We start from the raw sequence: 26,094 nt of genomic DNA on the forward strand, positions 1-26,094 counted from the left end.
CTGTTTCCTCTGAGTCCTCATCCGAAAGGATCTCAGCTGAACTGCTGCTCAAAAGCCTAAAAGCTTAACTAGCTCTAGTTCCTGGTTTTCACACCTTACTTCTTGGGATTAAAGCCATGAATCACCATGCCTGACTGTTTCCAGTGTGGCTTTGAACTTGCAGAGATTCATCCAGAAGACTAGGATTAAAGGTGTGTGTGCCACCATTTTCTGGCCTCTATGTCTGACTAGTGGCTGTTCTGTTCTCTGACCCCAAATAAGTTTATTAGGGTGCACAATATTTTGGGGAACACAGTATCACCACACCACTATCGGTCTGTGGCTGGCCTGGGACTCAGTGTGTAGACTGAGCTGTTTCAAGCTTGTGGCATCCTCCTTCCTCTGCTTCCCAAGGGCTGAGATTACAGCCACCACACCTGGCTTTCCTAGTATGTTTTAATGTGGACAAAATGGAAGGCAAATAGTGGTGACCCTTGTGGCCCTGAAGGACCCATCCTGTGGTCTGGCACAGCTTGAGTTTATTTGACAGTTTTCTAAGGAGATGTGAGACCTCCATAGTTATAAACTGATACTTTTCTTATAAACATGAGTGTGCAAACAGCATTAGCTTCAGGTTTATAAATAAAAATGAGCACAAGGGGCTATACTTGTACTCAGGGCCACTCAGGCAGGTGGAAGAGAGGCCAGCTAGCTCGTCAGGCTTCTTATCAGCACTGATAGAGACCCACATGGGCAGCACTAGCCTCCCAGCCTCCAACCACTGCTGGTCACATTCTTGGCTTCTGCACTGCCTCCTAATTCTGAAGTGCCATCAGTTGGTCCATGGAGGTCTGCAGAGGTTGGGTGGGAATGTGACATCAGTGTCTCTGATGTCCCCCACACTTCAGTCCCTCCCTGTGGGTCTTGCACAGTGACTGGGAACCACTGCATCGTCCCCTGCTCACCAGCCATGCTTCCTGCAGCGGAGGGACAGGCTGAGAGCCACCAGCTGTCCAGCGCGCAGTGTCTGCCTGTGTGTCGTGACCCTTGATACTGTACTGAGTCGTCAGATGGGATTTTCTGGCATGGTACCACTTAGACACAACATGTGGTTTGTCGCCACAAGATACAAAACCGCAGACCTCTCCCCTCCCCTTCATTTGCATAATCGACAGCTGCCTGTTGTGTCTTTCCATTTTCCCTTTTCTGGTTCCTCTGACTCCCAAGAAATTGTCTTAGTGGAAGGGAAGCGCTGCCCTGTGTTAGGGACAGGGTGTGTGTGTGTGTGTGTGTGTGTGTGTGTGTGTGTGTGTGTGTGTGTGAGAACAGTTGAAGCCGTCACTGGAATGCATCGGTACTGTTGATTCTTCGGTCTGAGCTTGGATGAATAATTAGTATCTAAATTAACTGCAGTTTGAGCTTATGTAATTTAAGCACGTTTTAATGGAAACCAGTTCTTGATCCCTACAGGAGAAAATAGGAATCCTTCAGTGACATTAATGTAGTACTTGACAGAATTGTGATGAAAATTTAATAACATACTCGCTTGGCTAGGCAACAAATCTAAGCACACTGTAACATGCTTGCGGCACACCAGCAGCCATTTGTCTGAGATGATTATGGCTTATTCTCTTCAATTATTATTTTTTTCACATTGACACCCTTCCTGCGAATTAGGACAGAATGACATCAGTTAGGACGCTTTCTAGAGCATTTGGTCTGGAATGTTCAGGGCAGGGACCTGTGCTCCACTTTCTCTCCCAGCTCCCAGCCCTGGGCGTTCCTTCCCGGCAGACAGCAAGGCAGGGTCAGCAAAACAGAGGTTCGACATCACCAGCGGGTGGAGGCACTCGCCACCGAATCTTCGAAGCAGAGTTCAGTCCCTAGGAGCGGGCTGACTCCCGAAAGTGGTCCTCTCTGCTCTTCACATGTGCACCGTGGTGAAGACTAGAATTTTTAGAAATGCTAAGTCCCATTCTTCTGGAGTTTAGGAAACAGCTTGTGCCAGGCAAAGTGTGTTACAGTAAGAATGACTTGGCTCCAGAGACCGGTTGAGCCCTGCAGACCCCAAGACCTCACGGCAGGTCTGCAGCAGCGAAGACAGGAGGGTGCACCAGTCAACGGGGGTGGGGTCGGGGGTGGAGCTGGGGGACAGAGTTCTGTAATGCAGACCCGGTGGGAAATGACTGCACCGTGACATTCCTCCAGCTGGTACCGACACGGAAGCCCTAACCAGACCCCTGTTCGTCCTGTAGGAGCAGCCCTCTAAGGGTCCTGGGACACGGCAGCCCTAACCAGACCCCTGTCCTGTAGGAGCAGCTCTCTGAGTGAATAGATAGGAGTTCCTGGGACCCACTGTGATTGGAGTGTGGTTTGTGAGAGCTTCCCAGGGGACTGACAGAAGGAATTCCCTTGGAAACTTTTGTGTATGGCGGCACCTAGTGGCTGGTGTGTTGCATGTCATGCATCTTTCATAGGGGATGGCCTACTAAAATCTAGCCCTTGAGCACATGACAGAAATGGAAGATTTTGCTCGTGGGAACTCTGACTCCCAGTTTGAAGGCTCCATGGAAACTTCCGATGTTTGCTGGTGGTCACAGTAGCTCAGGAGGAAGAGTCCTTTGGGAAAGTAAAATTTGCGGGACTCAGGGTTCCTACTTAAGTCTCTTAATACAATGACATTAGTTTTGAATTGGTATGAGTACAGTAGAGAGGGGGAATCTCAGACACTAAAGACTGCTCCCCTGTTGCATTCAGCCAGGTGGGCAGTACTTATTAAGAGCCTGCTAGGCACCAGGCTCCAGGAGGACAGGGCAACCCGAGCAGACACAGCAGGAGAAGGAAGAGACAATTAACAGACGTTCCAAGACACTCAGAAAGCGAGGACAGTGAGACAGGGCTGTGTGACAAGAGGTGGAGGCACAGGACTGGCCCCCTGGAAAGGTACCTTGAGGCCAAGATGAAGCCGGTTCTGGACTCGGGATGGATACCAGTGCAGAGGCTGACAAGCAGAGGAGCGGGAAGAGCTGGGTTGCGGAGAGAACGGGGCTGATCACACTTGGCCTCGGAGGCAACCGGCCGGGACTAGGAAATGTATTTTCAGATATGACTAGCAGGGGTGTGGGGATGTCATCTCCCCTGACCTATATAGATTGTTCTAGCCTCTCTAGGGGAAAGCACATGGAAGATGTGAGTGGACTATGAGGCCAAGGCCATAGCAGTCCAGATGGAAGCACCAGGCAGGAGATGGAGGCCACAGCATCCATACTCAAGGTCCAGGCAGGGATCACCATGAAGCCATGTGCAGTCCGTCCCCAGACCATCAGTGCTAGAGGGAGACCAGGGCAAATGAAGGAGAGCTCCCCCAGAATCTTGCTTTCCTGCTGGGCCTTTCAGGAAGTGAGGGCCATCCACAGGCTGGTGTGTGCCCTGGAGACTATGCTCGAGGCCACTGTGCCTTTTCCCAGCCCCTGGTTGTTACTTTGGCCCTTTTCTGAGCCCAGGGTTAGTTGAACGGGGCAAACCATAGAAGAAAGGAGTCTGGGTTCTAGGGCTCCAAGGGTGGATAAGAAGACTCTAGAAGGAGTCCTGTGCTGTGTCAAATATGCAGACATGATGTCAGCCCAAGCTGGCCAGGTTTTTAACCTGTTGTGTGGGCTTTCGGGGCGAGGGCCCCAATAGGCTTTTGAGCAGCTGACGAGTAGATACTCAGGAGCTGTTGCCCAGGCTCTGGCACATTCCCGGGTACGCCCTTGGCATGCAGTATTGCCTTGTCCAGCATTTCCCTGTCTAGGACTCACGGGCCACTGGGAGTAGATGGTGTGAGGAGTGTCCTTAGCCTGCCAGCCGGGTTCCCTCATTCTCCGAGCGCAGCTCCTTGGTAGCAGGGCTGCTGAGGCTCCACCCCACCAGCTGCTGCGTTATTTCTGACTTGTCCAGGAGTTCAAGTGTGTAACCCAAACCCCTAGATCCTGCCTCCTCTCCCCCGGCTCCTTCTGCAGGAGGAGGCGCCGGGCTTCTCTTTCTGGGACTGGCTGTAGCTCAGGCCAGAGACACCTGGACACAGCCGCTGGCCTTCACAGCTATCTTCAGGAGCTACCCTCTAACAGGTGGGGTGCGTTTGTGAGGGTGGTAGTGACGGCCCTGCCAGGGCCTCCCCTGCCAGGGTCTCTGCCCCGTAACCCTGGACCAGCCATCCCCATAGAGGGACTCCCTGGTGCCTCGCCCAGGAGCTGGCCTCTTGAGTTCAGTAGGGGCTTTTGCATAGGTGATGTCACTGCCTTGGGGGCCGTCACTGATCTCAGTTTCCTGAGTCAAGGCCCCAACGAGCCACCTCTGATCCGTTCCTCTTACTTCTTCTTATGCATGTTGCCTGCACTGCAAACCTGGAACTCTCGGGGCTTCACGCCTCATCTCTCCTGTGGCTCATCACAGACACCATGGCTGCCCCCTGCAGCCTCTGCTCTAGTAAGAGCTCCTCACCCGTGCTGCCTGGGCCCAGGTGAAGACGTATCGAGGACCCACTGCTTCTTCTGTGACCTCTGTGCTGTCGGGAATGTGGTCCCTACTGGGGAGGGTCTGTTTGAGAAAGGGGCACATCACCTACAGGGGTCGGTATTAGGGTGTGTCTCCTCCTGGCATTCTCTCCGTAACACTCGATTCCCTTCTCCTTGCAGGAGTCCCCAGAGCTGGGCCAGGGGGATGAACCGTGAGGGAGCACCCGGTAAGAGTCCGGAGGAGATGTACATTCAACAGAAGGTCCGCGTGCTGCTCATGCTGAGGAAGATGGGGTCAAATGTGAGTGCCCGAAGTGTCAAGCCACTGGGTACCTGCTGCCCTGAAGTGGGGCAGAGCAGCTGCAGCCCCCTCCTGGGTCTCCAAGAACCGGGGAGAAGACTGTTGGTCCAGTTCAGGCTCCCCGAGCCCAGAGCCCAGCGTGTCCAGTTTGGGAGCACTGCTGAGATAGTCTTTCCACTCCGTGGTTGATTTTGAGCAGGGCCTCTTTTCCTTTCTGACCCTCACTGACCTCAGAGAGTCTTCTCTCCTGGGAGCAAGTGAGGGCCAGCTTGGCAGGGTAGCCACTGAGGAGGGCAGTAGACAAGCAAGTGCAGGGACATCTTTTGAAAGGAAATGGGGGCATTTGGAATGGCTGACTGGCTGCTTGTGCCTGGCCAGGGCCCGACTTTCATACCTGCTCTACGCCAGAACAGACAGTGGTCTAGATTCAAAGTGAGTGGTAAGGCATGTGAGCTCAGGGACCTGGTGGTCGGGGTGGAAACAGGCTCTGCTTGCTGGGTGGGAAGCTACAAAGGCTGTGCCAGGACTAGAGGGCAGGGGGCGAGAGGGGAGGCGCATGCTCCCCTCACCACAGCACTCTCGTCTGCAGCTGACCGCCAACGAGGAGGAATTCCTGCGCACCTACGCGGGGGTAGTCAGCAGCCAGCTCAGTCAGCTGCCACAGCACTCCATCGACCAGGGTGAGTCAAGGGCCAGGCGCCAGCCCGGCCCTCCCCAGCGCTCTAGGCAGTGTTCTCCACAAAGCTGAATGGGTGAGCTGGGGGGTTAGGGAAGAAAAAAGAGGCTGTTGTTCCCTCTCATCCACAGGCAGCCTCCCGTCTGGTCCATCCTCTTCTGCAGGTAGGAGTCAAGGATCCAGCAAGGCAGGCGGTAGATCCCTTCCCAGGCCTGGAGGAAGGAGGAGATAGTCATGTCTGGAGGCCTGTGTAACCTCAGAGGGTCAATTATTGCATTCCTTACCCTTCAGCCTGACCCTGTCCACTCAGCTCCTAGTTCAGGGGCAGCGAGGCCGCTCCGTGTGTTCTGATAACATTGTCCGGGGGCACATCCGTGCAGTGATGGTGGTTCTGGCACTAGCAGGAAGGGGTAGCTCAAGGGGCCTGATGTCTCCATGTGCCCAAGGGAGTTCTGAGGACCCTCGAGGTCAAAAGTCCCGTGTGTGTTTACTGGACAACAGGGGCTGTGCCCAGGAACCGGTACACATCACTGGAGAGTTGACAGCCATTACTTGTGTTAGTTCCGGTTAGCAGGCAGGGGTTTGGAAGCAGAAACTCATTGCCCTTGACCACACAGAGGTGCGCAGGAGTCAGACCTGTTCCTCACCAACAAGGCTGCTGGGCAGCTCGGCCCGACACTGTAGCACGACGTTCTGAACAGCATCCCCCCCCCCCTCCTTCTCTGTTCTTCTCATGCTTTGTTGGGACTTTTGGCTAGAAGATACTTTAGTGGCCAATGGCAAGTCCAGGCAGGGGCAGCCACCACAGCAGAGTGTGTTTGCTGTGTTGAGGCTGCTGCCGGGGGAGCCGATCCAGCACATTGGACTGCCACCCTGGTTATCCTGCATGTTGTGGGCTCGGCCCTGATTCAGGGCCGCTTCACAGCACTGGTGCTGGATGTGGCCCAGCCAGCTCGGCAGAAATCTTCCAGGGAACCTCTCTGCTAACTCAGAGCAATTTGGGACCGTGAACGCCTCATACACAGCCTGCCCAGGCGTGCCTGCTCAAGTGTGCTGTGTGCTGACAAGCAAGCACCAAGGCCGAGTGTGCAGACAGTCTGTCCTACATTTTCACTGTCTCTTGGATGAGTCCTTTCCTTCACCATGGCTGTCTGGATTTCCCTCTCCAGCTCTGAAGTCATGTTTACCAGAAAATTTCGACTTCTGAGTTCCCAGAACATACTTTCCTCCCATATGCTCCTGAGTCTCTGAGTCTCTGTACAAATGTCCCTAGTGGCATGCCCTTAATAAGAAAAGTAAAGAAGCTGTGGGACCGTGTCAGAATAGGCAACACATACCACATGTCCGCTGCCTCATACATCCAATCATGTATGTATATAGAAAAGCCAATGGGATACATACTGGGCTGTTAATAGGAAAAATGGTTTATGTGGTATTGCGGATCAGTCTTGGGGCTTCATGCATGTTAAACTGTGCTCTACCACTGGCTGCACCCCTTGATAGAATATAGTGACTGGATGTAGGTTTTCATAATGGACTTTCACTTTCCAAGTTAGCAAGTTATGTAAAATGTTTTTTGTATGTTGCCCATGCTTTTATAATAAAAAGTGAAAAATACATTTTGTGGAAGCAGGGACCAAACCTAGGGACTTGCACATGCTAGGTAGGCACTTTACTATTGAGTTACAGCCACTTGCCCTTAAGAAGTTAAATATTGGCCCAGCAGAACAGGTACGGCTTTTGCAGAGGACCTGAGTTCAGCTCCCGGTACCCATATCAGATAACTCAGAACCACCTGTAACTCCAGGGTAATCCGATGCCTCTGCTCTCCATAGGCACCTGCACTCATATACACAGACCCACACATACACATAATTAAAAAGGTAATAAGACAAATATATTTTTAAAGTTACATTATTTAGCCTGACATGTTGATGCACAGTTTAATCCTAGCAAGAGTTCAAGGCCAGCCTGGGATCTATGAGACTCTATTTTAATAAACCGTATATATTTCATACACACACACACACACACACACACACACACACACACACACGAAAACTCATGTTGCTGAAGCAACAATTGAGAGTACAGTATAGTTCGCTAAGTTGTTGAAGAAGGGTCACAGTTAAGGTTGAGGATGTAGCTCAATGGTAGAGTGCTTGCCTAGCTTCCATGGATCCTTAGGTTCAGCCCCCAACACCACATAAAGGGTGGTAGCACACCCCTGTGATCCAGCTCTTGGGGGGCAAAGCAGAAGGATCAGTTAAAGTCATTCTTGACTACATAGTGAGTTTGAGGTTGGCCTGGGCTCTGTGAGACTGTCTCAAAAAAAAAAGGGTGATCACAGTGTTGCCCTGGCTCCACGACTGCCGACTCAGCCAGAAGCAGCTATGGGCAGGTGGGTGTGGCCATCCATAGACACTCTGGAATCTGGGGCCTCCTGGGTGTGGCATCTATAGATACTTGCCTTTCCTGAATTGGGGAAGAATCGTTCAGACAAAGGACGTAGAGGATCTGTACTGCTGATGCCTCTGTGGACTGCCCCTTACCTCTGGAAGTCACACCACCTGGACCAAATGCTTCTTCAGGAGGCTCTCGGGATCTCAAGGACTATGAATTGGGGTCAGAAGGCACCCAAACGTGGAAGATCTCCTCAAGCCTTCTTTTGTTTTCTTTGTCACAAATAAACCACATACAAACACCTATTAAGAGACCCCAATCTTGCCGGGCGGTGGTGGCGCACGCCTTTAATCCCAACACTCGGGAGGCAGAGCCAGGTGGATCTCTGTGAGTTCGAGGCCAGCCTGGGCTACCAAGTGAGTCCCAGGAAAGGTGCAAAGCTACACAGAGAAACCCTTTCTCGAAAAACCAAAAAAAAAAAGAAAGAAAAACAAAAAAAGAAAAAAAAAAGAGACCCCAATCTAGTATATAGTCTAGGTCAGGAGCTTGTATTTCCGTCTATCCTGGGAGGCTGAGTGGGTCTCTAGTAAAATTCTAACCTACCCCCTTTTTCCATTGGCAGAGCTGACCTCAGTTCATGCACCAAGGTGTCCTGCCCTCTGCCTAGGTGGCCGAAGCCTGGACATGGGGCTGGGGGGTGAGCGATCTGCCACCTTCTGTCCACTAGGTGGCTCTGTCTCTTAGCAGATGGCAGGGCTCCACCCTAGGGTTCCCCAAGCTTGAGAAGACTTCCAGCAACTTCCTTTGGACTGTCCCTCTAGACAGAGGTCCTGAGGCAGACCCACCCAAAGGACAGCACTCAGCCTCTGTTCCCAGCCCCCTGGGAACCCAGCTGCCATCTAGCTACACTCTTGCCCACTGGGGTGAGAGTTGGGGGCTGGTACCTGAGTGGTTCTCTACCCACAATCTAGCTGTGCTTATAGAGAATGGGCAGTTGCTGGAAAGATCCTGGGGCAGAAAACTGCACCTAAGCACTGGCCACATGGTCTCAGCAGGGGCCTGGTGGCCTCCGATACTGAACAGCAGCAGCAGCCCTCCCAGGTCTCAGCCTGGCTGACCTCTACTAAGTAAAGATCACTATAACTTCCTCCTTCCTCTCTTCGTCCTCAGTGCTCCCCTCCCTCCTCTTGTCCTCTCCAGTGTATTGGTGCCTCTAGATTCAGTCTTCCCCTACCCCTTCCCTCTCTACCCTATTTCACATGACTTCCATAGGCCTCAGGTCAATACCTTCCGAATATACCCTTAGCCCAGACCCCTCTCCGAATCCCCAGAGCTTCATCTGACTGTCTTGACACAGCCCCTGCCCTACACACTCAGCAGGTCCAACTGGGTCCCTCCTTTCCAGACCGGCTTCTCCACCTGGGTCCTCACCAGGTTCGGGGGCAGCACACAGCCTTGACTCATTTCCACACTGTGGTTGTTCCTAGGGGCTTTGATCCTCCTGCCTTAAAGCTCCCCAGATTGTCCTCGGCCTCTCCTTCTTGTTTGAATTCTTCTCTTAGGTTTTTGTTGTTTTTTTGGTTTTTCGAGACAGGGTTTCTCTTGTGTAGCTTTGCGCCTTTCCTGGAACTCACTTGGTAGCCCAGGCTGGCCTCGAACTCACAGAGATCCGCCTGCCTCTGCCTCCTGAGTGCTGGGATTAAAGGCGTGCGCCACCACCGCCCGGCCTGTTGTTTTGTTTTTTAAGATTGATTTATTTTTATTTTCTGTGTGTGTACATGGATGGATGGATGTATACCATATGCCTGCAGTACCCACAGAGACCAGAAGAGGGCATTGGATACCCTGGAACTAGAGTTACAGATGATTGTGAGCCACCATGCTTGTGTTCTGGGAACTAAATGCAGCAGGAGCAGCCAGTGCTCTTAACCTCTGAGCCATCTCTCCAGTCCCAGTTGTCTCGGGCTTTTTGTGTGTTCGAGACAGGGTCTTATCTTGAACTTGTTTTGTAGCTGAGAATGATCTTAAACTTTTAAAAATATTTTTCATTTATTTATGTGTGTGTATTGTCTGCCATGACACCCATGTGGAGGACAGAGGATCAGGAGTAGTTTTTTCCTTCTTATATGTAGGATCCAGAGATTGAACTCAGGTTTCAAGCTTGGCAGCAGGTGCCTTTCCCTGCTGAACCATTGTGCCCACCCAATCTTGAACTTTTGACCATTTTTAGAGCTGGGATTATTGACATGCACCACCATGCTGTTGAGGATCAAATCCAGAGATTTGTGCATGCTAGGCAAACACCTTACCAATTGGTGGCTCCCCATCCCAGCTAGCTCAGTCACGTTTTTAAAATAAGCTACAGCTTGATTTGTTTTTGTGTGTATGTTTTCTTCGTATGTATGTGTGTGCCTGGTCCCTGCAGAGGCTAGGAGTAGGCGCCAGATGCTAAGATCCTATGGAACTGTAGTTATGGATAGTTGTAAGCCGCCATGAGGGTGCTGGGAATCAAATCTAGGTGTCCTCTCCAAGAGCGGCAAGTGATCTTAGCCAGTGAGCCGTCTGTCCAGCTGCCTTTTAACTCAGTTTTTACAGAGAGGTCCTAAGCGGCATTTTCGAGACAAGGTTTCTCTGTGTAGCTATCCTGGCTGTCCTGGAATTCACTGTGGTAGACCAGGCTAGGCTCAGACTCACAGAGATCTGTCTGTCTCTGCCTGCCTAGTGCTGGGATTAAAGGTGTGCACCACTGCTGCCTGGCTCCTGACCAGCATCTTGACTGATCTTCTGGTTCACTCTCCACTCCCATAGTCAGAGTGACTTTTGAAGGTTCAGAAGAAACAGTACTAAAGGAGTTACAGTCTCTGAGTGGCTCCCTGCTACCCTTACACAGTACCCTGACCCTCACCTTAGTAGTCAGGGACTGACTTCATCCTAGACTGCTGTGTTCTCCTCTCTGCCTCTGCATGGCAGGCTCAGGAGCTCAGCCCTCAACCCCTACCTCCTGCAGCTTGGGCTCGGCCCTCGGCTGACCCGGTGCTGAGTTCCTGCAGCTTGGGACGGAGGCCTCCTCCTGGGTGTGCGTCTAGGTGTGGCTGTGTGGACCCCACCAGGCTCTTGGTAAATAAGGTTGAGCACAGTGCCTGAGCAGGTTCTGGGGCTAGGAGTGAGAGTGGCAGTGAATTCTGTGAGTACTGTCTCCTGGTCCCCAGGGATGGCCAAGCGACTTGACAGCCAGGCAGGACTCTGCTTTGAACCAAAGGAAATCAATGCTTCACTCGGAAGTTGGTCCTTCTGAAAAGGGCCAGCTGCAGACATGGTAGGGGGTGGGAGATGTGGGGGTTGGAGCTGCAGCTTCTTGAAGCAGGCCACAGAATGCTGAGCATCCCCTTCTCCTCGGTGTCATCCCACAGAGTGTGCATCGATTGTCTGTCCTGGCTCTGAAGTGATGCATGGTCACTGTAGAAGTGAGAGAGGAGAAGCAGATGAGCTTAAAGAACTGGGTTCTACTGTAGCTGTGGACTCTGTTTCCTTTTCTTCGTGTTCTTCTTAGCCTCCTCATAGCCTCTCACAAGCTAAGTGGTTACTTCTATCAGAGTTGACTTCACAGCATGAATACTTCGATATTTATCAAAGCATACACACACACACACACACACACACGCATGCATGCATATATGTGTAAGACGTGTTTTTACTTCAGGCAGTCTCATGAGCTCTTCAGCAGTTTTCAAGAAGACATTTTGGTCACTGTATGATATGCAGCATCTGTCTATCGTAAGTTATTGACCAGTCTCTCCTGTCGGATCTCATTTCCGCTATTAATCATCATAATGGCAAGCATTCACTAGGCTCCTTCTCTGTGCCAAGTTCCTTGCAAAGAAATACACAAGGGTTCTCCCACAGAGTGTCACCAGAGCCCTGTGACATGGCTCTTTGGCTGAGAGAGTGGCTCAAGACCTTAGATCAGCCAGGGTGGGTTCCAGATGTGACAGATGTGGACCAGCAGCATTTATACATCCTTATTGTTTCTGTTAAGGCCGATTTAGGGATGGCTGACAGGCCACAGTGGGCTTTGTTGTCACACACACACACACACACACACACACACACACACACACACACCCCGGTCGCCCACCTGCCCTCTGACCTCTCCTCCCTTCCTCCCTCCCTCCCTCCCTCACGCCAGGCAAGCGCTCTGCTACTAAGCTGTGCTCCCAGCTCTTGTTTTAAAGTAGGACAGCAGCATGTTACCTGAGGACCAGGTTACATGGTGTCACCTAGGGGATGTAGGAGCTTGGGGGCTCTTTCTGCAGCCTTGCTGCTCTGGCCCCTGTACCTGCAGCTGACTTTGAGGGTACCACACACACAGTACAGGGCACCTAGTGAGTACCAGGTGTTGCAGGCCTCTGGCTTGCAAATGCCACACTGTAGCCAAATTGCCTACATAGCATAGTTGTGGTTTTAAAATTTTTTATATTTTAATTTTGTGTGTGTGTGTGTGTGTGCGCGCACACATGCATGCACATGTCATGGAGTGTGTGTAAAGGTCAGAGGACAACTTGTGGAAGTTGGTTCTCTCCACCATGTATGTCCCAGGGATGGGATACCAGTTGTCAGGCTTGGCTGCATGTGACTACCCACTGAGCCGTCTTGCTGGCTCCTAAGTTTTGTTTTGTTTAAGGTTTATTTATTTTTGGTTATGTGTATATGTGTGCTGTGTGGAAGGTGTGTGTACATATGAGTGAGGTGCCTGCAGAATCCTGAAGGGGATGTTAAAATTCCCAGAGCTGGAGTCACAGGTAGTTGTGAGTCACCCAGCATCGGTGCTGGAACTGAACTTGGCCTTAACCACGTGGGTGTTCTTAACTGCTGAGCCCTCTCTCCAGCCCTCAACCAGAGTTGTGATTTTTTTTTTCATTATTATTTTATGTGTGCCAGTATTAAGCCAACATGTGGGTGCTGGGACTTGAACCCAGGTCCTATAGAAGAGCAGTTCGTTCTCCTAACCACTGAGCCCTCTCTCGTGCTCCCTAGAGATGTTTTTTATATGGCTTGTTTTGGTTTTTGAATATAGCCCATGTTGGCCTTGAACTTATGGTCTGCCTCAGCCTCTCGAGCACTGGGATTACCACTGAGTGCCACCATACCTGGCAGAATTGTTACTCTTGTGCTGTGCCTTGGGTGGGCCCTGTCCAGTGTCCCAGGGCAGACATGGCTCATTTTGACAAGGAACCTTCTTGTTCTTTCTCTGCCTAGGGAATTCCGGGGGACATGCCTGTTCTGCCTTTGAGAGCTACTGGTTGTCACATTGGCTCGCTGGGCCTGTCAGAGCTTCTGTCTGCCTCTACCTTCTGCAAGGGATTTCCAGGAAAGGGCTGTGGGCTTTTTCAGGCCTGCTGTCTCTCCCCTGCAGAAACAGAGGCACCTGGTTCAGGGTGCTACCGGAGAGCCTAAAATAGTTCCCTTGGGGGTTGGGGATTTAGCTCAGTGGTAGAGTGCTTGCCTAGCAAGCGCAAGGTCCTGGGTTCGGTCCTCAGCTCTGAATTAAAAAAAAAAAAAAAAGTTCCCTTGGTCTCATGGTTAAGCTGAGAAGTTACTACAATAGCTGTGTTGTGGGAAGTGAGCGGGAACTGGGTACTTTGGGGGTGACCCAGTTCTGCAGTTACTCCCCTTGACCCTTAAAGTGCCCCTGAGGCCGAGGTGCCTCATGAGCTGCTTCTCCATTTCTCCACCCAGTGTGTTCGTTCTCTGGAATCCTCCCCAGCACCATTCAGCCTGTTCTCTCTCTTCCTTCCCGTGCCCTCCCACCGTCCTCCCAGGGTCAGCTGGTCCTCCCAGGGTCAGCTGGTCCTCCCAGGGTCAGCTGGTCCTCCCAGGGTCAGCTGGTCCTCCCAGGGTCAGCTGGTGCCCGGCTCTGGCCCCCGAAGCCCCATGCCAGTCTTTGCTTTCTGAGTCTGTTGTCACACAGTATCAGGAGTCTGTGGAGAGAGGCCTGTGCCTGTTCACACCACACATTCAGACCCAGAGTAGCTGTTTGTTGGAGTCCTGCATAAACTAAAGCCTCATGGAGGCTGAGCAGCTCCGAGTGGCTCCTCCCTGTGGGCAGCAGCTTCTCTGTACCGCCCCTGCTGACCCTCCACTGTGGTTTCTGGATCTCCTCTCCCCAGGCCCTTTGAGGCTCCTTTGAGGCTCCTTTGAGGCTCCTTCAAGGCGCCTTCTAGAGGCCCCAGGTGAAAACAGTCAGTGCTGAAATTAGAGTCAGCCCAGGGAGAGTTCATCTGGGACAGGAAGCTCAGCCTCTTAACTTTAATCAACACTTCTGTGAGAATTACCTGTAACCCAGTAACAGAGTTGAGCCAGAAGTCACGTGCATGGTACAGCCCTCCACAGGGATATGGTTGGTAACTCATGTACTGAGAAAGGAAAGGAACCCAAAAGAAGAGTGAAGAATGTGCTGAGATGCAGGCAGGCTTAGCATCCCAGCTCTGGCTTCCGAAGGACCACTTTTACCCAGCATGTGGTTCTGTTTCTTAAAGCCCACAACAAATGCTTGGAAGACATTAAAGCCCCTGGCATGACTCAGATTTCCCAACACCGAGCTAAGAGGTGGGTCCCTGTCCTGGGAGGGGAACTTCCGTCCAGCCACTCTGTCCAGCAGTTGGACAGTTCCAGTCACATTAGCCTCTCATTACTATAAGCTCAGGACGGTGTCCGATGACAGCCTTGTTCTCCATGAAGGACAGACAATAGGGTACGTGTACAGATTTCCATGTGGGACTGACTGGGAGTGGAGCCCCCTCAGGAAGCTAGAACACAGGCTGCAGGCCTTTCCTCAGCCCCAGTGATTCACAGTACTCGCCAGAAGAGCCTGGTAATCTGCATTTTAGACAAAGCAGGGCATGGTGTGGTGTACCTGTAGTCCTAGCACTCGGCAGCTGATGCCAGCCTGTGCCACATAGGGGACCTTGTGCCCTTCCCTGGATTCAGTGAATCATAGTGACTACCAGATGTACTAGGGTGCCACATTTTAAACAGCTAGTATACATGATGGAGCTAGTCTATGGTCTAGCTGCTATGGAGGCTGAGGGTCACCTGAGCTCAGGAGTTCCAGGATAGCCTGGGGTGAGGTATCAACCTACTGTCGTGGTGAGGAGGTGGACGGAACTAAAGCAACAAGGGAACAGCTCCAAGGTGGTCCTGACGCCCAGAGTCTACGGTGAGACTACGCAAGGTCCTTAGTGAGACCCTGGCCACCCCTGAGCCCTGGGAGACAGGACCATGCCACCTCCCACATTCCGTCCTTTAGTTTCATTCTGTTGCTGTGTAGACACTCTGACCAAAAGCATCTTAGGAGAGGATTCATTTCATCTTACAGATCAGTCCACTGTCGGGATGCCGAGCAGGAACTCAAGGCCCGCTCACTATTGCACACAGCATCACTTCTAACCCAGGAACTCACTCACAGCCAAGGAGGCACAGCAGAAACCATGCTTGCTGACTCACAAGCTGGCTTATACTCAGCTAGCTTTCTTCTACAGCTCAGGGCTACCTGTCTAGGGAATGATGCCTCCCACAGTGGGCTGGGCTCTCCTAGATCAATTAACAATAAAATACAGGGCCAGGCAGTGGTGGCGCACACCTTTAATCCCAGCACTTGGGAGGTAGAGCCAGGCGGATCTCTGTGAGTTCGAGGCCAGCCTGGTCTACAGAGTGAGATCCAGGACAGGCACCAGAACTACAAAGAGAAACCCTGTCTCAAAAAAGCCAAAACAAAACCAAAAAAAAAAAAACAACAACAACAACAAAAACAGTCTCCCAGAGGCATGCCCACAGGCCAGTCTGATCTGGGCAATCCTTCTATTGAGACTCCCTTCTGAGGTGACTGTAAGCTATGTCAAGTTGACAGGTGAAGCCAACTAGGACACCTTCTGGGACATAAACAAATTCTCTGGTCTGGATGAGCTTATATTCGGGGGAGAGATTGGAAAAATTTGAATGAGGGCAATGAACATCTCGCCTGGGAAAGGAAACTGTAGAGGTTGTGTGTGTGTGTGTGTGTGTGTGTGTGTGTGTGTGTGTGTACATGCACACATGTTTTGCAAGTTCAGTGGGGTGGGAGGGGAGGGATGGGTGCAGGGGCCTCAGGGAATGCAGCTGGAATTTGACACCTCAGTTGTCCGTAAAAATTACTCCTAGTGTGTTAGAGATGGTGTAGGTGCCGCTTACCATATTTTGCAGACAGATGAACTGAGGCTGAGTGTGCTGGAACTTCCCGGGATGCCCAGGTAGTCAGAGTTAGGGTCAGGTCCAGGGCCAAGATGCCAAGTCTGCAACAGCAGAGTCCTGGGAGGGCCTGTGGTTGTCTCCTGTACCCTCCTTGGCCTGTTCTCCGAGTCCACCTATGACATCTCTGGCTGTTGGAACCCAGTCGGCACCACACATCCTAGCCTGCTCCTACTGCTTAGCCCTTGGTGAATCAGAACCCACTGTTCCCATAGCAACCCAAATGTGGTGCTGCTACCTTGGGTAAAAAGCATCCCCTGGGAACTTTGGGGTATCAAAGCGGAGGTGTATAGAACACCTGGCTCGTAGCCTTGGGATGCTAAAAACAGCACATGCTGCCCTGTGGGTGTTGGTGTGTGTGTGTGGGAGAAAGCCCAGTGCGGGGGGAGCACCAGCCTTGTCCCCTCAGAAGTTCTTCCTTTCGCTGGCCCTTTGGGACCTGTTTTTTTCCAGACAGCGATTCCCCAGAGCTGGTAACTGAGGCAGAACTGGGTGCTTGCTGACATTAAAGATAATGAGCTCATGGCATGGAGAGGTGCTGTACCCAAGCCAGGTAGTCAGGGAAGGGCTAGAGCATGGAATCACACTGTATGCCTGGGGTGCTTGCTCCATCATGAGCTGGCGCCTTGTGTGCTGAAGATGTCTCACTGAGCTTGGCGCTCCCAAGGCTCAGCAGGGGTGCTCCCTGGGGATTTAGAGGCACTTAATCAAAGTGCCCTACGTTGGTGATGACTCACAGAGGGGATTTCCTCTATCAGCCTTGGGAATTTGGGAGTCTCTACAGCCTTAGGGTTGCAATTTCTTAACTTTTCAGACTGCTGATATAAAAAAATTGATTTTATTTTATGTGTATGAATGTTTTGCCTGCATCTATATCTGTGCACCATATGGATGCCTGGTGTCCACAGAGGTCAGAAGAGGGCACTGGGTCCCCTGGAACTAGAGTTACAAACAGTTGTGAGCCACCAAGTGCTGGGAACCGAACCTGGGTCCTTTGCAAGAGCAACAAGTATTAACCGCTGAGCCATCTCTCAGCCCCAATAGGCTGCTAATCATGTGCGTGTGCATGCTCAAGTGCGTGTGGACATGCCCCCCTGCATGTGGAGGTCAGAGGAGAACGTCCAGGGTTGTTCTTGCCCCTCTTTGCTTGGGCAGGGTTCTCTAGTTGGCTCTGCTGGGCTTCACACTCCAGGCAAGCTGGCCACAGCTTCTGGGCAGTTTTCCTGGCTCTGCCTCCCGTCTCACCTAGGCATGCTGGGATTACAGACGCACACATTCTGTGCCTTTACAAGGCTCTAGGGATTCAATTTAAGTTGGCATATTGTCAGCCTTCCTCCTTTTTTTTTTCCCCCCAGAGTCTCTGAGTTTACCAATTAGCAAGACTAGCTGGTCAGTGAGCCCCAAGGATCGTAATGCCCCTGTATAACCTAGCATGAAGGTTTCAGACACACTTTGCCAGCCCCCGTTTTCACATGGGTGCTGAGGATCTGAACACATGTCCTGCTGCTTGCCCAGCAAGCATGTTGCCAATTGGCCCATCTCCCCAGTCCCGGTCTCTAATCTCCTACTTTGGCTAGGTAGGTATAAGGTTCCATAGGAGTACCTGACCCCAGAATGTCTGAAGCTGGATTAGTCCTGGGACACCATGCCAGTAAGGGGTGCTATAGTTTCAGTGACCCTAAGGACGGCAGAGCCAAGGCCCCTGTGCCCAGGGCTCCCGCTATCATGGAAGCTGGGCTTTGAGGAGCTCAAAATTAGGTCATATGGTATCCAGCTGTGGCTGGTGTTGCTCGTATGAGTCCCCCTTTTTTCAATGCCATCCACATAGGGCTGTGCCCATCCTCGTCTGTGGGGTCTTTGGGGCTTGCAAGAGACTTACAAGTTCAAGGTCAGTCTGGGCTACGTATCGAGAACTCATCTTAAGTTACAACAGAAAAATAGCAAGAGTGATTCTCATCCACCTTCAGGAGCCCTTCTCCACACACCATGTTGTCCCCGCTGTGTTCTGGTTTGGGTGTGAGTGCTGGCTTGAGACAGAGCCTTGCTTTTAACACTGCTGGTGTGAATTCATCCCCTGCTCACAAACAGACCAGTGAGCCCATTGTCTGGCCCCCACCCCCAGCCAGGGCCAGCTTCCCTGTTTCTATGCTTCTGCATGTTTGACATTTTTTCCTCCCCAGTCACTTGACTAGCTCTAGTAAAGGGCCAGAGCTGGCATTGGACGTGGGATGGAAGGACCAGTGGTGCCTGCCCCACCCTGTCAGAGAGCTGAGCCTCCGCCCTGCTTTCTAGATGCATGAGCCACAGTAGTGGAGGCAGAGGCAGGGAGGACAGTTGAACTTGAGTTCCATGTTGAATTCCCCTAAGGCATCTCGGGCTTCGTTGGTGATATTTTTTAATCCTGGGTCTTGGTTCCATTCTTATAGTAACACAGACAGATTGGTCCAGGCTTTGTCTGAGGTGTGGCATTCCTCAGTGCTGTGACTAGAGACAGATAGTTGTTTCCCTTCTAGGAGAAATAACTAGGTGCTCTGTGTAGTTAAAGGTAAGTGCTCCAGACCCTGGGCCTCCAGTTCACCCAGCTGCTTCTTGTCTTTGAACAAGGGGCTTTCCCAGGTGCTCTTAATATAACTGAGAACGAGGCTAGTCCCTGGTCACGCAGCGCGTGCACTGTGGAGAACAGATCAGATTAATGGGATTGGGGGCATAATCCAGTTGAAGACTGCTTGCCCAGCACTCCTGAAGTCTTGGCTTGATCCCAGTACCTCAGGAAACTGGGTGTGAGATGCACACCTGTAATCTCAGCACTTGGGAACTAGTAGGTCACAAGGCGAGGGTAGCCTGGGCTTCGTGAGACCATGTTTCACCAGCCCCCACCGTCGTGGAGCTGAGAACGCTGAAGATGACCACAGCTGCCTGAGCAGCGAGGCTGGGCACTGTTTCAGAATGGCCAAAGGGTATGCGGTTGTTCAGGGCGAGCTGATTCCTCCGCTGCTTATCGCTGTTAGTGTCTGTCCCTCCTCCTGCCTGTCCATGTGTCCAGGAGCAGCTCCTCCTGGGAACTTGGACTTGTGTTTCCAGAATGGTGCAGAGCTGCTCTAAGGAGCTCGCTGGCCAGGGCTGGAACCCCGGCACTCAGGAGGCAGACAGAGGGATATGAGTGTGAGCTTGAGGCCAGCCTGGGCTAGCTACATAGTTCGACCCTGTCTCCTAGAAGCCTGAGTTAAACTGGAGAAGAGACTCAGTGGAAGTCTACCCCTCCTTCTTGTGCCCTAGATTCATTTAATCCATCACTGAAAAGGGCAGGGTGAGTGGGTAATGGACTTCAACTTGTTGTTTTTTGTCTCTCTGTGGAGCCCTGGCTGTCCTGGAACTCTCTGTAGACCAGGCTGGCCTCGAACTGACAGGAATCTGCTTGCCTCTGACTCCAAGTGCTGGAATTAAAGGCGTGCGCCACCACTGCCAGATGACTTCAACTTTTTTGTTTCTCTGAGTGGTTAGAGTGTAAGGCCTGCGTTCTTTCTCCAGGCCACACACACAAGGTCAAAGGAGAGATGGGACCTCTGAGGTTGTCCTCTGATCTCCATATGTACTGTAGCACACACATTCTTACCCACACAGCAATGAGTAAATGTAATAAAAATTGTTCCTAAGTGTTGTAGTATTGTTAATGAATGATACTATCAATAAAATTATTTTCTTAATTTCATTTTCAGATTGTTCATTGCTAGTGTATGCAAATAGAATTGCATATTGGTCTTATGCCCTACAACTTTATCATATTTACCAGTTGATAGCTTTTTAGTAAGTAGAATTTGCAGAGCATTTTCTACTTATAAGATTATGACATCCACAAATAGAAATAGTTTCCTTCCTTTTTTCTAATGTATATGCTATTTAGTTATTTATTTTTGCCTAATTGCCCAGGAATGAACTTCAGAACAATCTAGAGAAGCCAGGTGTGGTGGCACATGTCTGAAATGTTAGCACTGGGGAGGCTGAGGCAAGAGGCCTGTCAGTCAAAGGGAAGTCTGGGCTACATGAGACCCTGTCTCAAATGTCCAAAGCAAAGCAAAAATCAATTTGAGGAAGAGTGTGGAGAACAGACAGAATTTTTCGTTCCCGTCTTGCTGGGGTGAGTTTTAGCCATGCAGTATGGTGACAGTTTTGGTATTGTAGGTGCCCTTTATCAGGCTGGAAACCCCCATGTTTCCTGTTCAGTGCATCTTCTGTCATGAAGGGATGCTGGATTCTGTTAGATTCATTTTGTGTATAAGGTGATGGTGTGGGGTTTGTACTTTATTCTGTTGGTAGACCATATTACATCAAATGATTTTCAGATGTTAAACCAGCCTTGCATTCCTAGAATAATTTGGTCTGGATATATGATCCCTTTTGATACGTTGTTCTACACATTTTGCTAGCCTTTGTTAGCCTTTTTGTCTATATTCATAGGAGGTCCACATCTGTGCGTGCGTGCGTGCGTGCGTGCGTGCGTGTGTGCGTGTGATGCATTGTCCGGTTTCAGTACTCCTGTCGTTTAATTTGTTAGAGAAGACTCAGGGGTGTCTGAGGAGCCCCCCCTGCCTGGGCTTACGTGCATCTGGTGGGAAGCAATGCACAGAAGTGCTGAGCACAAGTTCAGACAGAAGGTACCAATGGGAAAGGTGGAGCCTTACAAAAGAAACAGACCGCTGACCTGGGGGTAGAGGATGGGCATTACAGGACAGCCAAGAGGGTCTGTGAGGGAGCTGCGTGCCCCTTCTGGCTCAGGAACTGAGTTGTAGGGCTCAAGCCATGATGACAGTCTGAGCAGCTCTCCCATCCTTTTTGTTTGCTGGTCCAAATTCCTGAGAAGAGAGGGAACACCAGCATCCTTGGGCTCTAACTGAATGAGTACCTGCTCCACTAATGATATGGAGGTCAAAGGATGCTCTGGAGGAACTTCAGCCTGCCCTCTCTTTGACTTCAAAGGAAGGAAGGTCCCAGTGGTCATCAGGTCTGTTGGAAACAGGAGAAAGTGTGGGATGGGCAGAGCCTCTGTGGACTTCTGCAGCCCCAGCAACAGAGCAGAGGCTCTGAAATGAGGCCTGTGGATTCCATTCAGGGAGTATGTGGCCAGCTGGCAGTGTGGGAGGGTAAAACTCTCACAAAGCTTTTGCTCTACGTGTCTTGTTACATACTTATCAGAGTGACTGTGTGACCTTGAGAAGGTCATTGTCCTAGTTAGGGTTTCTGTTGTTATCACTGAAACACCATAACCTAACAACTTGGAGAGGAAAGGGTTTATTTCACTCACAGTTCCATGTTCATCATCACAAGCAGTGAGCGCAGGAACAAGTGAGTCCTGGAGACAGGAGCTGATGCAGAAGCCATGGAGGGGTGCTGCTTACTGGCTTGCTCCCCACGGCTTGCTCAGTCTGTTTTCTTGTAGAACCCAGGACCACCAGCCCAGGGATGGACCCACCCATCAGTGGCTGCACCCTCCCCCATCAGTCACTTTAAGAAAATGCCCTACACCCATATCTTACGGAGGTTATTTTCTCAGTTGAGGTCCCCTCCTTTCAGATGACTTCAGCTTGTATCAGGTTGACATAAACTAGCCAGCACAGTTCCTGTCTTCATAGTACAGGGTATGTACCCACTGAGCAGCCTGTAGAGCTCAGTGATGGGGATTTGAGCTTCTTCAAGGAGCCGGTGGCCCATTCCCTCTGCATAGTCACCATTCCCTCCTGGGGACCCAGTGCGGATTTTTGCCCCTGCACCTCACTGCAGAGGCCCAGGGTCCCTTCGAGAAAGCCTATGAGGCAGATGAGAAAGAGTGGGCTGTCACCATTCACTGCCACAGAAGCATCTTCTGCCAACACTGGCAATCTTGCTCATGCCCAGCAAGCTGGAGGCAGCCCTTGGAGAAATGAGTGTCTGTTAGGTGCCCAGCTCGGCTGCCATGTGGAGTATGATGTAATCCCGGAGTCTGTGGTTGCTAGGACAATCCTGCCTGCAGCGATATTGCGTGGTCCCAGGACTGGAGCAAGAACAGAATGTTGCCGAGCAAACAGAAAGGATTCATAGGGCTTCTCAAGCAAAGGTGTCTCTTCCCAAGAAGCCAGATATCTATGCTCCTTTCTGGAGGCTTGTCTCCCTTTCAAGAATACTGATAAGTACAGAATCCCAGAGGCAGAAACAGGGTGGGTAGATGACAGATTAAGTTGCCTTAGCACCACGGTGCTGACGTGAAGGCAGGACTTCCAGTTGTCATGTATCACACGTGCCACCCTTCTGCAGCGCCACCTGAGGTGCCTCCTGGCTCCTCCAAGCAGCAGGGTGTGCCGGAAGCACTCCCTTGTGTGGACAAGGATAGCTAACACAGTGTTGACCCTAGTCCAAGTGCCAGAGGCTCAATTGCACCCCACCCCCACCCAACCCAATCCTTGGAGGCCTTTCCTGCCCCTACTGTTCCCATCTGCCTCTTCCAGGGAGGTTGCCTCCAATATTGCAGAAGGGAAGTACGCCAGAAAGGCCACAGGCAGCCTGACTGTTACTGTTCAGGGCAAAATGCTGGACCAGCAGTTAGAAAAGGCAGACAGGTAGTGTGGGATGCGAGGACAGAGAGGCACAGCCAGCTCGCTCCTTCCCTCCTCCCCTTGCCTCTTCTGGCCAAGTATCAGAGCCTGTCTTAGGGAAAACAAGACAAAGGAAGTGGTGACACACGCCTTTAATCCCAGCACTCAGGAGGCAGAGGCTGGTGGATCTCTGAGTTTGAGGCCAGCCTGGTCTACAAAGTGAGTTCTAGGACAGCCAGGGGTGTTGCACAGAACTTTGTCTCAAAAAAGAACATGTGTGTGTGTGTGTGTGTGTGTGTGTGTGTGTGTGTGTGTGTGTGTGTGTGTATTTTATTTGATGTATATGAGCATTTTGCCCATGGAGGTCAGAAGAGAGTGTCAGATCCCCTGGAACTGGAGTTACAGATGGTTGTGAGCCAGCATGTAGGTGCTGGGAACTGAACCTGGGTCCTCTGCAAGAGCAATAAGTGCTCTTAACCTGAGCCATCTCTCCAGCTCTAAGATCTAAACTTGAAAAGTAGAGGTTCCCAAGAAAATCTTGCCTCCCACCTACTGTGGTGCCCTTGGAACAAGGGACGTGAGCAGAGCAGAGCCCTGCTCCAGGACCAAAGACCTGTCTCTTGTCTTAGCAGTGTGGCCTTGAACAAGCCTCTGGACCACACCCTGAAGCCTTGCATCAGGCTGGGATCACTGCCATGTCCCCAGCTTGGCTGCAGGAAGACAAGGGGGAAGATGGACTGAATTAGAAGCATATCTCTTCTCCTTCCCTCTTTTATTTAGGTTGTCATGTACCCCAGGCTAGCCCTGAACTCACTATGTAGCCAAGGAGGACCATGAACTTCTAATCCCCTTGCTTTCACCTCCTCAGTACTGGGTCAGTGACATCGCCCAGTTCGTGTGGTGCTAGGGACTAAACCCAGGGGTTTTGCGTGCAGGACAAGCTCCCTGCCAAGTGAATTACCTCCCCAGCCACTTTGAAGCACTCTGCACCCTTTTGCCAGGGGTGGGAAGGTAGAGAAGGGATGCTCCACGGTGAGCACGGCCGTTCTGCCTTGTTCTGATACCAGAAACCATCAGCAGTTCTTGTTCCTTGGTCTGCAGGTGCAGAGGACGTGGTGATGGCGTTTTCCAGGTCGGAGACGGAAGACCGGAGGCAGTAGCTGAAAGCCCCTGGAACACCCTGAAAGCTACTGAGGGCCTGGAGATCTGTGGGGCTCCTCTACCGGTTGAGCTGAGCGGTAGCAAACCACCTTCCTCCCTCCCTCTTCTCCCCTCACCCCACCCAACCCTCCCCACCCCAGCCACTCAGCAGGGCTGGCATCGAGGGAGATGCCAGTGGTGGTTTGTGATTGGCTTGAAGGGATGGACTCGTGATTGGCTGCAGGAAGAAACCTTTTTATTTTTAAATCTTGACCAACGGAAACCTTTTATTTTTATTTCTGACTCTTTATTTTTTTAAAAATTTGCGCCTCGGTGTCTGGCTTCCCCGGAAGCTCTCCGAGCTCTGGTGCTTTATTTAGGTCATTTTTCAGGAACGTGAAGAGGCCTGATTGGCTGCTTAAACTGGAAAAAGATTGGGATTGGCTGGCTTGTGGGAAATGGTCTTTTCTTTGATTGGCTGCAGGTGTTGTGCTCACATCACCAACTTCCTCCTCTATTCTGATGCAGAGAACAGGGTTTGGGGATATTGATTGTTAGATTTGACTTGAAAAAAGAAAAGAAAGAAACCAGATGAGCTTTGCAATATTTATTACACAAAGAGCTTGCTGCTGCCTTCACGTATTGGGTTTGTGTTTGAATTTGATTGGCATTCAGTATGTGGGTTTGGTTTCCCATTGGCTCAGCCCTGACTCCCGTTGCCATGGTCTTACTTCCACTCTGCTGCATATTTGAGGCCTGAGGGTACACCTGGAGATTGCTGTGCTTTGACGACCACACCTGCCTCCACCAGCAAAGGGACCCCAGGGACCCCGAGCAGGGTCCAGAGCTGGAAAACAGGGCCCCCAAGGAGCCTTGTGTTGTGAGCCGGCAGCCCAGACCTCAGGGGTGACCGACCAGGAGGCAGGATTTATATACTCAGTTCTGAGAGTTGGCAGCCAGCCAGTTTCCTGGGGTGAGAATGAATTATGCAGCCCTTTCCCTGGCCAGCCCAATGCTAAGCACAGCAGCACTGGCTGGCAGCTCCATTCTCTTGGCTGCCCTTACCCCCCACCACACACACTCCCTTCCCTGAGACTCAGCATCACCAGATCCTGAAGATCCTAAGAGGGTCCTTACCCAAGCAGACACCCCAGTTTCACTCCCAGAACCCCTGGGTAGCAGGTGTGCTCGAGCTGAGCCCACGCTCCACTACACGGCATCTCTCCAAGCCATGAAGGGACAGAAACAAGGCTTCTTTTATAAAATGCCCACGATGAGGACCAGCTAGACCTTCAATAGTGGGCCCCACAGGCTAGCCCTCAGGGTCACATTTTACAGCGACTCCTGAGGAGGGTCTGAGTTATCATCTCACCCACCCTACCCCTACATGCCTTTTCCCTTCTTGGGGCTTTAGGCCTCCCATGTGTCAGGGAGTGTACAGCCCAATGCCAACATGTCTTGAGATCAAGCCCTGGGGTACCTCATTGCTGATGGATGGTTTTCACCGACCAGCCTTGTTCCAGGAGGAGAATTCGAATGTCATAGCTAAGACCCCGTATCCTCCAGCACATGGTCACTGTTAGATGACAGTGACATGCCAAGGCCATTGAGTTCCAGGGAGCAAGGACAGTGGAGAATCAGCTATGCTGAAGGCATCATTCCTGGAGAGGAACAGTGTGTGTTTGTGTGTGTGTGTGTGTGTGTGTGTGTGTGTGTGTGTGTGTGTGTGTGTGCAGGCACAGTGTGAGTTCACACACATACAGACACTCGAAAACCAGCTCAGCATGACTGGAGATGTGGCTGAGCTCCTGGGCACAGATGGGGTTCTTCAGTCTCCCCTCACTCGGGAGATTATATAAAGTAGGGTGTCGCCACCTTCAGTCAATTCCTGTGACTCCCTCAGAGCTGAGCCCTGGTGGTGACGTGCTCTATCCCAGCAGTGGCTCTCAGCTCACTCTTACAGCACCGGCCAGGCTCACCCTCTGAGGAAGTGCAAGTGTCCTGTGGCCTCTTATTCCAACTGAAAGTCTATCTAAGGGAGAAAAATAAAACAATAAAGATTTTTCATAGCTTGGTGGGTGAGCTGAGCTGGTTTCTCTCTCAAGGTTGGCACTACCGGGGCCTCCTCAGGAGATGTAGAGGAGGGAGGGCATCGTGAAGTTTGGTAAGGGTGTGTGTGGACTGGGACAGAGCTCAGGAGTGCTTAGCATGCCTGAAGCCGTGGGTTTGATCCTCAGCATCATATAAACCAAT

The 26,094-nt window shown here is 51.4% G+C and overlaps 1 protein-coding gene across 3 annotated transcripts in view; it reads left to right on the forward strand.

The window, feature by feature from the left end:
- Positions 1–24,433, forward strand: part of Ctnnbip1 (catenin beta interacting protein 1) — a 49,678-nt gene extending 25,245 nt beyond the window's left edge. For 2 of the 3 annotated variants that reach the window (XM_076565659.1, XM_076565658.1), the window contains 3 exons: positions 4,656–4,776; positions 5,366–5,456; positions 23,803–24,433. In XM_076565659.1, coding sequence (XP_076421774.1) covers positions 4,681–4,776; positions 5,366–5,456; positions 23,803–23,861 — 246 coding nt within the window. In that variant the 5' untranslated portion in view covers positions 4,656–4,680 and the 3' untranslated portion in view covers positions 23,862–24,433. Of the gene's footprint in view, positions 1–3,980; positions 4,089–4,655; positions 4,777–5,365; positions 5,457–23,802 lie in introns of those variants that run through there. The other variant, XM_042272469.2, reaches the window with a different exon arrangement.
- The last annotated feature ends 1,661 nt before the right edge of the window (positions 24,434–26,094 follow it).

The sequence above is a fragment of the Peromyscus maniculatus genome, chromosome 2, assembly GCF_049852395.1.
Source record: "Peromyscus maniculatus bairdii isolate BWxNUB_F1_BW_parent chromosome 2, HU_Pman_BW_mat_3.1, whole genome shotgun sequence".
NCBI lineage: Eukaryota > Metazoa > Chordata > Mammalia > Rodentia > Cricetidae > Peromyscus > Peromyscus maniculatus.